The sequence below is a fragment of the Toxotes jaculatrix genome, chromosome 15, assembly GCF_017976425.1.
Source record: "Toxotes jaculatrix isolate fToxJac2 chromosome 15, fToxJac2.pri, whole genome shotgun sequence".
Lineage (NCBI taxonomy): Eukaryota > Metazoa > Chordata > Actinopteri > Toxotidae > Toxotes > Toxotes jaculatrix.
Window position 1 is genome coordinate 15,965,250 of NC_054408.1, and position 15,136 is coordinate 15,980,385.

Below are 15,136 nucleotides of genomic sequence, written 5' to 3' on the forward strand. Positions count from 1 at the left end.
GACTAATTTTCTACAGCACCTGTCCACCTGGTAGGCAGACAGGCCACGCTTTGCTTGACATCAAATAGATTAAAAAGTTAAGTCATGCTGTGAAAAATATTTAATCTGTCAGTTAACTGAAGAAAAGACAATTGCTCATTGCAGCTCCAGAATACTAAAGATTATAGGAAATATCTGAAATCAGTGAAACTACGCATTTGGAGGCAATTCTAGTTGGAGGTAAAATGTTAACATTTTTTGGCACGACAGTGTTGGTGATTTCACATATTGTGACTCAGTGGCACATTGCAGACACATTCTTCAGCAGATCTCACATTGCAGCCATGAAACAATGCATCGGACGGACTGCACAGCAAGGAAACAAGGCTCTCAGTTCCTCTCCCATTGAGCTTGGGTTATGAAACCTCACGCTGCTGCAGCCTGTGGGCAACTGGGCTTCACCAGGACTATGGCAACAACAGTAACACAGAGAGGTGACCCTCTCAGTCTGTCTATTTGTCTCTCGCTCACTGAGTTCAGTTTAATTATCCCTCAGTGGCATCACAGGAAAGACAACCTCATTATGATACCAAAGTAGAATCATATTAGGAAGAAACAGATGCTGATAATTCAGCAAAACAATCAATAGACAACAATATCCATCAGTCAATAGATATGTGTCATTTGCTATAACATGACAAAACCACACTCACCTCTGCTGTTCCATTTAATTAAATAATATGGACACAGGGAAACAATGCTTTCTCATTCTCACTTTCTCTGTCACCCTACTCAAGTTTTTTTTCCTCATCCTAATTAACAAACAATCTATGCTGTAATCAGTCTCACAGTGTCTCAGAGCATGGTCTGTAAATTTGCTATCTATATGACCGTACAGCAGATGGATATCTATGCAGGCGACATGCTGATCGCACTGTTCCCCATTTTCAGCAAACATGGGAGATAAACAAAGGGCAAATTCGTCACTACAATTGTCCTCAGAATCATCTTCTTCCACCACAATCTGCGGCTACACTGGGCAGAAGTACAGAGGAAGAACCAAGCTTGAAGTTGGTATGTTCTCTGGAGTATACCGAGCTGAAAAGGGACTCCTGGCCATTTGCAAAATGTTTTGAGTTGTGTTTTAGAAAGTGAGTGTTTTTGTCAACAAACAAGGATTCATGACACGAGGAAACATTTGAACATAGTTTGGTTGTTTTGGCGCTCCACTGAGCGTGATACTGGCACATAACGTGGATAGTGGGAAAGTAACCAACCTTAACTGGGGAGCTCCTGGTGGCTACGGGCAGCTCTCTGATCGCACTACCCGGGGGAGAAGCGGATATCCCGGCGGCGTATCCCTGCAGCGAGCCCACGGCCAGGGACTGTCTGCCGCCCGCTCCTACTCCTCCTCCGCTTCCTCGCTGTGGCCGCTGCTTGATACCGTCCAGGAGGCGAACCAGGAGGATGTTTGCCGGCAGGTCGTCCACCCCGCAGTCCACCAGGATGCGGCACTCCGGGCAGCGGAGCTCGTTCCGGGAGCTGACAATGTTCTCCAGGCAACGGCGGCAGAAGGTGTGCTGGCACGGCAGCACCTTGGCCGTGGTGTCCAGGCGCTCCAGGCACACCGAGCACTCCAGCAGATCCAGAAGCGACGAAGACTCGTCCATGTCGGCGGAGAGGGTGAGCATCTGGGCTTCAGTGTCCGTGGGGACGCCGCGGCGACTGGTTCGTGTACCGTAGAAATGAACCGGGAGCACAGAACATTCTGGGAGGCGGACCGGCGGGAAGCAGCCGACGGACGCCCCGCGACGGAGTCCCCGTGCACCGAGCAGTTACCCCTGTGTTGTGAACGTTGTCCGCTGTTCCGTACCTCTCTGTAACTCCCCCAGCGTGTCTCTGTGTCTCGCTTTCCTTCTCTCACCCTCTCTCTCTCTGCGTCTCCCCCCCTCTCTCCAGCAGCTGTGCAGAAAGCGGTGAGGTCACGCTCTCATCATCATCATCCGCGCGCCGATAACAATTGCGGCGCGCGCTCTCGCACCAGAGACTGATTGATACAGGCTTGGAGAGAGAGAGAGAGAGAGAGAGAGAGAGAGAGAGACGTTATAGCCATCAGAGACAGGCAGCTCCGGAGCCGCTCCTCCTCACACCTTTGTACTGACTAGTTAAAAAAAAGAAAAGAAAAGAAAGAAACACAGGGCTGGTCAAACACCTTTCCAACAAACGCCAGAGGTTGCTGGTAGGGGCTGTATAATCTCACCTGCTCACAAGGTCTAAATATTAGCGCGTCCGTTCACAAAATCCTAAATCTATTTCAACTGCGACTTACAGTGTTTTCATCTGAGTCTGATGTTTGTGTGTCCATAATATTTTAGAGTTAGCGTCTAAACAGATTTCAGGTTGTTTGATGTTGTTTGCTTTTTGTGAGAAAAATAAACATACATAAGTATAGTATCGCTTTGTGTACGGAAATCACATCAAACTGTTACTAACATCAACTGAGGGGGTGTTTCACCTTGTGATACTCACCTGACAGGGGCACACACATCCTCTTCATAACCTCAGAAACAACTTGCAGCTGAAACATGGAGCTTTTGGAAATAGTGGTTTCTGGTGACGCCTAGTGGCCACCAGCTGATTTTTTTTCTGCATTGAACAACTAAAATCTCCCTAGTTTTGAATTTGAATTTAAAAAAAAAAAACCCTCTGCAATTATCAGCGATATAGATAGCAAACAAAAACAACATATGATACAAAAAACAATTATTTTAGTATTAAGGGATTATATAATTCTCGTAGTCAAGTGAAACCATGTAAAATAAAGTATATAATCATAAACAATATATACAACCAATTACAAAGTATTATCAAGTGCATTATAATATGTGATAGGGATGTTATTGGAGTACTCTGAATTTTCTGTGTACATCATGTTGTAATTTACTATTTTCAAAGAAATGGTGGGATGGTTAAATATCAAGATAAAGGTAAAAACCACAGCATTTCCTCTCAAGTATCCCTTGAGGATAAACACTGACACGTCCTATGTGATGGACACACAGATAAAGGACAAAGATGTGTGTGTGTGAGTGGTGTCTCTCAGCCATGACTGCAGACTTGCTTTGGGTTTTCCACCTGTTCAGACCTGCTCCACTCTCACATTCAGGCCCAGAGGGATAGGGAGTGATTAAGGCATATGTGTGTGTGTATGTTTGTCCCTGAGTGTGTGTGTGTGTGTGTGACACATAGTGACGCCTTCCTGGGTGGGTTGGGGGTGGTTCCATTATTTACCACCCACGATGAAAAGCAGAGGGTGGACTGCTAAGGCATAGAATGAGACAGAAGAAGGGTGAGAGTGTGGTGTGCAGCCACAGCATTGATTGGTTATACACTGAAGCTGTTGTATATCGCTATTCATTTCACAATAAAATACCTAAGTCACAGTACTGGTTTGTTATTTTATTTAATAATGACAGTTTCCTGCTATTAACACACACATGCACATTCTGAATGTAAGTATTTATAGAGACAGAAAGATGGTTCATACATTGACAAGGTCTAATCACAGTGACTGGACTGAACTAGTTTAACCCTGTAGTACTTGCACAGGTCATATGTGGTATACAGTTCCAGGAAAACCTGAAAGAGGAGTTTCAATTCCTAACAATTCCAGAATTGAGTGAAGGTCAAGTCTCTTGCACCACTAATGGTAACTTACTGCACTTTTTCAGCTCAGCTCTGAGAGGAAGCTCCCGTCGCATTTCATCTACAGAAACCTGCCATTTCTTATTGGTGCATTTGAATCCCTGTGGCTACAGAATATCACAATGCTACAGTAAGTCAGCCACTTAACACATGTGCGTGTTGTTATTGTTGTCAACCCCTGATTTTGAATGCCTCTCTAGCGCAGCAGCCCACAAGTGCTGGCAACAAGCCCAAACTCACAGTGTCTCTCTCTCTCTTTATCATACCCACTCATGTCATGCCCAGTGTGTTTCATCTGCTTAATTCAATTCTCCACAGCCAGTGATTCAGAATTAGAAGGAAACTACAGGGAGAAGCGAACAAAAATGATTATTGGATGAAAACCCCCTCAATCCATTAAAGCAGCATAGTCGTGGCTCCCTGTAGGACCCACTGTTGTCAATAACAGACAAAAGGTGGATGCTGTTAAATAACAGACATGCCAATTAGCCATGGAAACTAGCCTTTTAGAGATACAAGGGTTAAGCAGCTCAGTTAAGTGTTGTAATGATGAACTCATAGCTAATGCATTTGTACGCTGTGCGCCATGTCACACTTTTTCCATATATTTCATTCATTCAGTGATGCATAATGCACCCACATGTTGGTATTGTCAGTTGTATTAGACATAAAAGTGTGTTTTGTGGATGTGCCAGCTTAAGTCCCACATTTTTTTTCTTCTTTTTTTTAAATTCATGTGTTAGATTTTCTTATCTAATTTTCATGAACATTTTCATAATTTGGTTCCCATGAGGGACAGTTTTCCTAATTTACCCCCTCAAAAATTTCATCTTGGAATTTTTTTTTCTCCTCATAAGGGTAGAGAGTCAGTGAGCGATGCCCAGTTTCCTTAAGGCTTGGCAAGGTAAGTTAAGCCTCTTATGTGTTTCCAGTGGGCTTTTAGTGTTTTATGCTCTGTATTCTATTTTGCAATATAAATTTGGAATACATTTTTTTTTTTCTGTTGCCATAAACAAACTAAAACTCGGTTGTTTTTATTACTGCAATGTGAGTATTTTGTAATGAAATGTTGTCCCTTGGGAAGTCCTTGTTATGATGAGCTATGAAAATAAAGTCGAGTTGTGTTGACCTGACTGCAGCTTCAACATCGTCTGCATCATATTCTGTTTTTATATGAACCTGGTTTATCTATAGGGTATTTTATCAATAATAGCAATAATAATTCTCTTTCATCCCATCATTTCTCAGCAAACACAAGCGATCTTCCATGGACTGCTCTGCAGGAAGATTAAATCTTGTTTGCCTGAGACAACCAAATATAATGTGGTGTGTGCGTGTGCGTGTGTGCGTGTGTGCGTATGTGTGTGTGTGTGTGTATGTATGGATCCTCTTCATGTACCTATACCATACACCTCTCTCTCATGGACCAATGTCCTTCGTTTATGCAAAAGTAGGTTAGCTGACACGGCAGTTACCATGGCAACTGGCTCTTTGCTTCCTTGTTGAAGAGTAGTTAGAGGATGAGTGTGTGCTCTCACAGACAATGTACATGTGGGGGATACTAGCAGAGGTACTAACAAGGTCATAGAGTTTGTAGCAGGTTCACTTGTACAGTGTGTGTGTGTGTTCCTCAAGACACAGGGGAAAACACTTTTTTATTGTAAAACAAAACAAACACTCTTTTCAATTCCAAAACATTTGAGCAGGTGTTGTTTACCAGCATTGTGATGCATCTGACCTTTAGTTTTTCATAAATATTTTTGTTAGTTCAGTGGGAAGAACATAATATGAACCGGTTCTATGTTACATTAAATCAGACAAAAATCTACATAAGATAAATAATGTACAAATATGTTTATATTACTGACATAATCATGGAATTCAGGAAAAAGTTTATATGTGCTGTAGTTTACATTTAAACTTTTCCATTAAAGATAATTTGGTAAATATTAAGTATCAGGAGGAAAAATATCAGATTTGCATTTTTTTTTCTTTTTTTTTTTTATTGCTGACTATTGGACCATATTTTCAGCATCTCCTTCCGGAGTTCAAGCCTCCTCGGGGCACATAAAAAGCATAAGGAAGTTTGTTTTTAATGATTTTGCTGCAAATTGAATTTACTCTAACTTCATTATATCAAGCAGCAAATTAGGCCTCTACTGACTGCTGTCTTCTCTGAGCTACAGTACTTTGATGTGGTTCTGAGGGGAGAGGGTGGGGTGTGTGTGTTTAAAACGGAGTAGCCAGTCTGTGACAGCTGCTTCACTGAATCTTTGAAACTCTGATCTCCTACATTAATGAATGCTGACCTTATGAGTTTATAGAGACTCAAAATATATTCCGCCCCATGATTAAATTTATTCATGTAGCAAGTAACTCCAAGCCCTATTTGTTTAGGACCATTTAATAAAAACACAACCATAAAAATACTTGAAATATAAGCAACAGTAAATCCAAGTCACTGCTTTTTTCATGTTATGCTATTTTTTTTTTTAGCATTGGAACAAAAATATATAAGTGAATGTACATGACAAGATGTTTTGTTTTTCATTATCAGATGTATTACATTTTGTTTTTGTTATATATATTTTGTTTCCTTGCTATATCTTACTCTTTAAAGCTAAAAGATTTTAAACATTTTCCCTTTTCTGATCATATCTGATCTAGTTTAATCTTTTTTTTTGTCACATTGTGCCTCATGTGTCTCAGCTTGTCTTTTAATATTATCTCATTTGTAAAATTACCTCAACCTACACTATCTTGTTATAGCCCAGCTCACCTTATGTAGAGTCAGTTGCATGTGTTTTTATGTCACACCATGTAGTAAATACAGGGTTTGCTTAATACATGTTTTTGTCCGGTCTGTGACAGAGCAGCCATCATTCTCTCAGCAGAACTCATCACTCTTCTTGTTATCCTCTCTTTATCCCCTCTTCTCATCTAATCTCGTCTCCTCTCATCCTCCTTTTCAGTCAGGAAGCCCCTGGATCGACATCAATGAGTCTCTGAAAACAAGAGGGAGACAGGGAGAGAGGATAGAACAAAAAAAGAGGATGGAGGAAGAAAGAGGGAAAGGAAACAGACTGACAGAGGGACAGAGGAAGTCAAAGAAAAAAGAGAGGGACCAAGGAAGAGAGCGATGGTGATAAGGAGAAGGAGAAAAAGAGGGGCAGAGGGACAGACAGAGATAGAGATAGAGACAGAGAGGGAGAGTAAGTAATTACAGGGCTCCCAGTGTTTTCAAAGCCCCTCTTTTATTCCCCCCTTCCTGTGGCTGAGAAAAAGGAGAAGCAGCGGAAAGAGAGAGGAGGAGGAGGAGGAAGACTAAAGTCCAGCTTTAGTCCCACTCAGACAACAGGCACCAGTCATTAACATCACACGCACACGAACACAAACACACTCAAACTAAATTATGGCTTCTGTTTCACAAGAAAGAAGGTGTGTGTGTGTGTGTGTGTATTTTAACACTAATGAAGGAAGTGGCATTAGCAGTTGTATTCAGTGCTGGAAAGTAACTAAGTACAGTTACAGTACTGCAAATATGTACGTACAATTTTGTTGTACTTGTATTTCAATGGTTCTGCAGCTTTATTCCTCTGGTCCACTACACTTCACAGGCAAACATTTAACATTTTAACATTATACCTCTGACAGTGACCAAACTTCTGCATGATTTACTTTTGATACTTCAAGTACATTTAGGTGACAATACTTTCACTTTTACTTAAGTGACTTGTGACATTGCTTTTACCTAAGAACAGGACCTAAATATTCCTTCCATTAGAGGTAGTATTTGCAGTACTAGTAAAAGGATAGTAGTGTAATAGTACTTGCAGTGTTAGTAATGGGAGCTGTAATAGGATGAGGCTACAGATGTCTTAAAAATACCTATTTATGTGTTTATACTGTCTTTGTGTGTTGACCAAACTAATACAGATTTTACCTTTGTGCGCTGGCACCAACTCCTTTCTGGACACTAGATGGCGCAGTTGAGTCGTTGCCTGCAGCACGTCAATTGTCCCGCCGCCGAAAAGTCAAGTCTACCTGGGACACGTTAATCTGTTTCTCTTTCAGGGCGGAGAAAACTTCTCACTTTTTTTGTCTCATTAAGGAGGAGCCTGCAGACACACCGACATGCACCAAAGTGGAGGCTGAGACACAAGCTGAGTAGTGTGGAGTAAAAACTCGTAGACAGTCAGTCAGTCCCTTCGGCGATGCTTATCCGAACACCAGTCTACAGAGATTGATCACCGATCACGCAGCTGACTGATCGCCCGCAGTGCAGCGGACAAACACAGACCAGTGTGCCCCCCTCTCTGAGCTCCAGGTAAGAGCAGCTCCGCTCTCAGGAATGCAGGGACGGATTGCTGCAAGACTTAGGGGAAATTCCTGAGCAACGCTTATTATGCCAAACAAACATGTGCTTTACTGTAATTTTACCATAAGTATGAATTGTTATTTTTTTTAATCTGGGAAATGTAGGCTTCAGAAAAAAAACAATACTGATGCAAAAAGTGTATATCTACCATAGCTTGTGATTAGAATTTTTAGTCAACATATGCAAAAGTGACCCTGAACACTTTCCTTACTTTTAGATGACATCTTATTTATCTGACAGTCTGATTCCCACTGGTCAAAGTGTCATCTCAGGCTTTGTATGCAGATATGTTTGTTGTCAAGTGCATGAGACTGGAGCAACACATTTCAAGTGTGATTATCTGCATGAATCTCATCTAGGCTACATTATAAATACATTTTTGACTTCAGTCTGTGCATTCTCCTCAGATACATTCTGAAGTATGTGACAGGTACTGTACGTGTTGGTGCAAAGGTTTTAGCTGAAGGTGGAAGACAAATGAGATTGTTTCAGATTTCTCACATCACTAGCTTTTCAGTTTAGGCCTCAGTTGTTTTGTGACGAGGGTACGATTTTCAGTTGTAAGCGCTCACACGTAAACATTGACCTTATGCTCATGTGATGAGTTTGGTCAGTGTGAATTTGAATAGAGGCAGGCAGGCAGAAGACGGAGAAATTGTGTTGTTAATTTCTCAATAGTGACTTACTTTAAAGCTTTTCATGTGTCATATCAGGCTTATCATGATTAAGGAAGGTTTGCTTATGATGTATTACTTTTTGGCTGTGGGTGTTTGAGTAAGAGTGCATTTGTGACCTTGCACACCTTTCTCCTCTGTCTGCATAATTGTTTTTTTTGGTGCCGCCTGACTGTCCCGGGCCCCGGGCCCCCCGGGGGAAGTCCTGCCCGCAGACAGGCAGCTCGGCCCGGCTGGGGACATGCTGGGTCCTGCCGAGCCTCTGAAGTCTGCTGGCTGGCTTTGAACTATAGCTGCTGGAGGTGGAAATCAATCCGTCTCTATCCCCCCTCTCTCTCTCTCTGTCTATCTGTGCGTCTCTCCCTCTCTCTCTCTCTCTCTCTCTCTCTCTCCCCCTGCAGCCCCCGGTGCAGCCCGTCTTCACTGCCATTGAACCTTTCATGTTCACAGGTAGAAAGGCAAAGGAGACGCAGAGAAGAAACAGGGGAGGGAGTGTAACTCATCTTCAAAAGACGTTAATATGGTTTCTGAGGATTAAAGGGATGAAGGCAGAAAAACTAACAAAGCCAGCGTCTGTGGTCGTGATCATCCTATACTAGACTGAAGTGAACAGATAATTTGTTTACTCACTCGCCTCTCCGTTGCTCTATGCCGCTCGGTATTGGAATTCACACAATAACTCTATTTATTTTGGAGTGACATCATAGAAAGGAGAGGGGATTCATGCATTTTTCCTGTGAAAGTTATTGCTGAGATTTATGTTAGATGTCACAGCTGATTCCAATCCACACAGCATATCCATTTCCCCCCCCCTGGAGAAATTTATAGAGCTCAGGAGGCCTGTTAGGGTTCAATGTTTCATAATGCTTCACACATCTAAGATGAAATTCTACTAAACACGTCATTCGGAGTTTACTTATGGAAGTGAAGTTATTTCAGCTCATTAGGTTACTACATGTAATTTATGGCACAACTGTTTGGTGGAGGCTTTTATCCAAACTGCCTGACCAGAACCAGGACCATGTGCAAGGTCTACTGTGATCCTGTACATTTTGTATAATGTATGGGATTGTAATAATCATTAAATAGGATGAAAGAAGATAAATCTAAGGAAGCTAAAAATGTCCATGCCAGCTTCATCCCTACAGGGACATTGATATTAATTTTTAGGGTTTTCATTACCCTTGGAATAAGTACAAAAAGACTTCACTCAACTACTTCTACCTAGACTTAGGGTAAAAGTCATACTTGTTAAACAAAAAAATATAGCCCACCAAATGTGCATTATTACTTTTAATGGAAAACATAAAAAGTTATTTATTAAAGTAAAGTGACGGTTTTCTGCAATAAAATACTGTGTTGTACTTATTGCAAGTATGCAGAAGACAGACATAAAATACGCTAATTAAGTGAGTAAAGCATAACAATCATTTTATAAAGCTTTATTTACCTTTGTCAGTAGCCTTTGATCCCAGCAGCAATTCTGGAATGAACAAAAACAATTCACTGATGAAATACCAGCTATAAATTGAAACTACAATCTTTTTTCTGTATCAGTAGTTTTTTGTGCATCTGTATATGCTCAGCACTGATACTACATACAGCCCAAACCAATGCACATTCCTCTCAAACGAGGAAACAAAAGGTTTTTCCTTCAGTATACCGTAACTCAGTTTGTTCTTAATCAGTTACCATCACAGTCACAGTCACCAGGACAGGACAAGGTAACAGCTTGAGAATCTTCAGCGGTTCCTCAGGGGCTTCCAGGAGGTCCCTGGAAAAATGAGAGGTAGCTGCATTTCATTATATTTTAATTTACGTGCAATAATCCCAGCAAAGCAACATAAAAGGAGTAAGCTTTTCTAATCATAGGTTTCACTCTCACCACTATTATTTCCCCATGCACTGCACAGACAGTTCTACAAACCAATACTAAATCAACAGTTGAAACCTCTCCGTGTAGACCCCAGGGAGCAAGTTTAATCAAATTGGGGTTTGTGGTCTAATTTGTGTCTACTTAAGAGTCCTGCATATGGGGAACCTACTTCAGTTAGTCATCAGTTTCTTCTGTACAGAGTCTGTGGTGGAGGGAGATCTGGCATTTAATGTCTTACATTGTGGAAAAGCAGAAATACTAAGTGAGGTCTTGAAAATCATAACTTATATTATACACACTTGAGAGTGTGTGTCCTAAGATGAAGGTAAGACAGACTGCTGTGTGCCGGTAGAGGAATTCTTTCACACCACCACAGGTTTAATCCCCAGCTGTGGTGTTACTGGCTTTGTTGGTGAGACAACTGGCAGGTGGGAAGGCGGTGAGGGATCATGTTGTTGGTTGGGGTACCTGTGCAGATGTCCCTAGGATCTGGAGGAACGGTGTGATCTGTATTACGCCCCTCCTTGCGTTGCTCATGGTGGCAGGTGAAAATACGTGTTACCAGAAGCAGGAATGAATGCTTCTGTTTGGTTTGCAAATTTCAACCCTCTAAGTAAGCTCTTAAATTCTTAACTATTTACTTTTTCAACGGGTTGATGAGGATTTGCCCTTTTGAAGATTCCCCCGGCATCGCAACCACATCTATCCATCATGACTAGCTGCTGCTCAGGCACTGAAAAATTATCCCTCTGTGAGGGGTGCTTAGATTTGTTTTTGAGAGCAATCTCTACAGAGGGGGAAAACACACAGTATATTATTGCAATGCTGACAACTAACACTAATTGATTTTACAAGCAATTGCAAAAAAAAAAAAAAACTCTCTTTGAATAAGGTCATAATATCATAGATCTGTATTATATACAGGGCCTTTCCACTGCTGATTTGGAGTGTTTGTTGCATTCTTTACTGCACTGTATTGGTTAGAAATAAGCAAATCACCAAACCAAGGAAACATCCTTAAGGGATTTTTAAGGCATAAAAAATGTATGGAACATTTTAGTGGGAATAACTGCATTGTCCTGCATTCACATTATTGTAGGTGTTAGTTAGAGGGAGGCAATAAGACATACAGACAAATTCCAGGTAGCAGATTAGGCTTCCCACCTACAGCCGCTGCAAAATAAACAGAGACAGACACAGAGACAGGGAGAGAGATGTTCTGCTCCAGCAGAGCTAAAGAGGGGAACAAGGGATCAGGGAGAGGAGACGATGAAAGACAGATCACCGGCAGGCAGAGAATCAAAGAGCCTACTGACTGACTGGAGCTGGGATAGGTGTGTTACGAGAGTGTGTCTGTGTGTATGTGTGACTTCTTTTCATGTGCCCTAAGAGTTTGTTTTTCCTGCACGCTGAGTGGGAAGCTGACAGTAAGTCTGTAATTAAAGCAATCAAAAGATGAAGAGAGATGAAGAAACATCACACACACATGCACACACATGTAAATGTACACACACACACACATTTCACTTAGTGCTCAGGCCATGAATGTAACTTGTGTTAAGTGTTAAAATTACCGGAGATGGGTTTCTCTGCTGCTTAAAAAAACTAAGTTATTTAAGGATTGGAGTATTAAACATGTGGTCTTTATATATATATTTAAATACATCACAGTCCTCCTACTGCAGATACTGATATTTGAGCCATGAAGTTATGGTAGTATCCTGGTCTGATTTGTTGGTGGAAGTTCAAGTTGCTGCAAAACATGTTTTGACACTGCTGCGAATATACAGTTCACGCTGATAAACCTTGATGCTGCCGTTGGACGGGACTGGAGCAAATGGATATTTAGTTAGGAGACGGGGGCCAGCTGTTGTCTGAGGTTTGCGTCTGTCTCCAAAGTTGGAAATCACTTTAATCATGGGTTTATTTTCACATCAAACTTAGAGGGGAAATTAGATGTATTTATTTCTGGCTCATTTGGTTCCTGATAAATGAGCCTTGATGGCTAGTTTGTTCAGTGAGTTTGACTTCCTTTAGCACTGATAAAGACTAGAAAGAGTGTCAGCAGTGCAATGTGTGCATGTATCGCAGAAGTCCGATGACTAAGATTAATGAGTATTACAATGACATGGTGTTGTCTCTTTATTTTTAAATCTTTTTCCAGTCAGTGAGTCCTGTTGAGAGAAGTTTTGAGACACACTCATGGTCTGATTCAGCTGAAGGTGAAAGCGGTTGGTCTAATTTGACTGACAGCTCTGCTGCCACCACCCCTCTATTTACTCTCCAGCTGCCTCCAAATCATAGAAAGGAGATAAAAATGCCAGCAGCACATTCCTCCCTCATAATTCACTTCAGAAAAAAAAAAGACAGTAGGGCCACTTATGATTACTTAAAAGTGGGTTGACAGTAGATTGGCCAAATTCTTGAACACTCAGAAGTATTATTGAAAGCCACAAAACAATGTTCGGAACACTCGAGTTGAGGTGTGATTTCATGCTTTTGAACCCAAATGTAAAATAATTAGAAGCACAGATAGATGATTATGGCCAATGTACAGTTAATGACAGGGTATTACACTGAATGAAATTGTTTAATTTATAGACTATTGTAAAAGGAGTTTTTCTGCTTATAACATTCTCATAATTCATAATTCATAATTCACAATTACAGTGTTAGCATTTGCTTTATTCATGAGGTGGCTTTTTTCTGTTTAAGGCCTTTATAATGAACGTACTTGAGTGGAAACCCTGACATGAAACGTAACAAAGTAGAACGAAACAGATGCACAGTCATTCGGTATAAAGATAAAAATAAATGCTAAAATTACTCTTGTTTGAGTGAGTTGTTTATTAGAGCTTATTAGAGGCGGAATCCACAATTTTAGTGCTTCATATTCTGCTTCATGTTTTACCTACAAACCCACTAAATTCCTGTGAGAATTTAGAGCATTAATCTGAACTTTCACAATATCCCAGCATTTATTTCATTTCCACTGTGCCACTTTTTGCAAACTGTTTATATTTGCTACTACTACAACTTGTTTGGTTTAGTTTAGTTTAGTTTAGTGTAAAGTCAAGTACACCCTGCCATGACATGTACAGGCCTAATGAAGTGGGAAATTGTTAAAAATAGTTTAGTTGACAGAAAATCAAATGGAAATGATCTAGATTGTGAAATAGTTGGAGAGATTTTTTTTTTGGCAAACATCTGTATCATGTGAAGTGATGCAAATAATGGCCATGTCTTCTTCTGTCAGAGGGCAAAAGATGCAGGGTGTAAGGCAGCCACTCTGGGTAACGCGTGTTTGAGATCTTGCTTGGATTTAGCAGGTTGAGCCCTTGTATGTAAAGAGATTAAATAATTGATTTTTAGGGACAGTCCTCATTTATTAACTTTGGAACTTGTTTATAGCCTGAAAGCAGAGGGATTATGTGTTTAAGTGTGTAAGAGCGTGCAAATGGTATTATATAATCCCTTTATTAGGGGTAGGACATCAGATTGTATGTTTGATGGATATGATGTGATTAGTTTTATTCCACATTTATTTTACATTATTTCTCTTATATTAGTACATGCTGGAATTTATTTGTCGTGATCATTGTGGTAGTGTAACTGTAATTACAATGGTATATAATGGTGAAAGCTGTCAAACATTGGCAAAAAAGATCAACTACTAGCTTCAGTAAAATAGTATGAGTATTAGCAGTCTAGTCCTAACATGTCATTCTACTTGAATAACAAGAAGTTAGAAGTCGTTTATGGATCATTTAATATATCAGATGAGTCGACAGGAGGTTGCCTCATCAGGAGGTTGCTTGAAAGAAAAAAAAAAAAGTAAGAAAATAAACATAAAGATTTCGATGGAAAACAGATTTTCCTTTTAGAATACCAGAACCAGGATGACAGAAACCGCTGGCTGCTGATTTAATTGTCATCAGAAATTAAGTGCTGTGGAAGAGCCCACAAACCATCCTCTAAGCTCATTCTTCATCTTCTACATTGGTTTGGTTGTTGGCCGGGTTCCCTGGCCACTGATTGGCCTATTATTTAATCGGGCAGGAAGTCATTATCAACCAGCATAGTGAATATTCTGATGGGTGAAAAGTCATTTCCTGCACACTCCATTGAGTACTGATTGACTTAAAGGTTGAAAGACACAGAAGGGCGTAGAAAAAGAGACGTATATGGCAGATTTCCCAGTGAAATTAATGAATGGAATTAAATCAGTGAGAGAGAATCAAGAAAGAGCAGAGTGTAACACTGTTAACACTGTGTATCGGTTACATGATACAGTAGAACTAAACAACAACAATGAAAGTGCCTAAGTTGACAATGGCTGAGTGCCCTTAGTGAACTAAACTGGCTTAGTAGAACTCAAGTTTGTTCCTCTCATGTATTACCATTGGATCTGAATCACAAAGCTAAAGATCCGATTTTCCAAAAAATAAATACCCTGTGATCTTGAGAATCCCACAAGGTCGTTTAACAAAACTTAGCGCTGGTTCTGATGTTATTTCCAGAATC

General features: G+C 40.6%; 2 protein-coding genes across 4 annotated transcripts in view; one reads left to right on the top strand and one right to left on the bottom strand.

Moving 5' to 3' along the window:
• The window catches only part of LOC121194276 (E3 ubiquitin-protein ligase SH3RF3-like), an 89,429-nt gene extending 87,506 nt beyond the window's left edge, over nucleotides 1–1,923 (bottom strand). For all 3 annotated transcript variants that reach the window (XM_041057051.1, XM_041057050.1, XM_041057049.1), the window contains exon 1: nucleotides 1,257–1,923. In XM_041057051.1, the coding sequence (XP_040912985.1) occupies nucleotides 1,257–1,670 (414 nt within the window). In that variant the 5' untranslated portion in view covers nucleotides 1,671–1,923. The remainder of the gene's footprint in view (nucleotides 1–1,256) is intronic.
• A 5,887-nt stretch (nucleotides 1,924–7,810) lies between these two features.
• Nucleotides 7,811–15,136, top strand: part of edar (ectodysplasin A receptor) — a 35,268-nt gene continuing 27,942 nt past the window's right edge. Inside the window, exon 1 of the mRNA XM_041057052.1 lies at nucleotides 7,811–8,011. The gene's annotated coding sequence lies outside the window, so the exon portion shown is untranslated. The remainder of the gene's footprint in view (nucleotides 8,012–15,136) is intronic.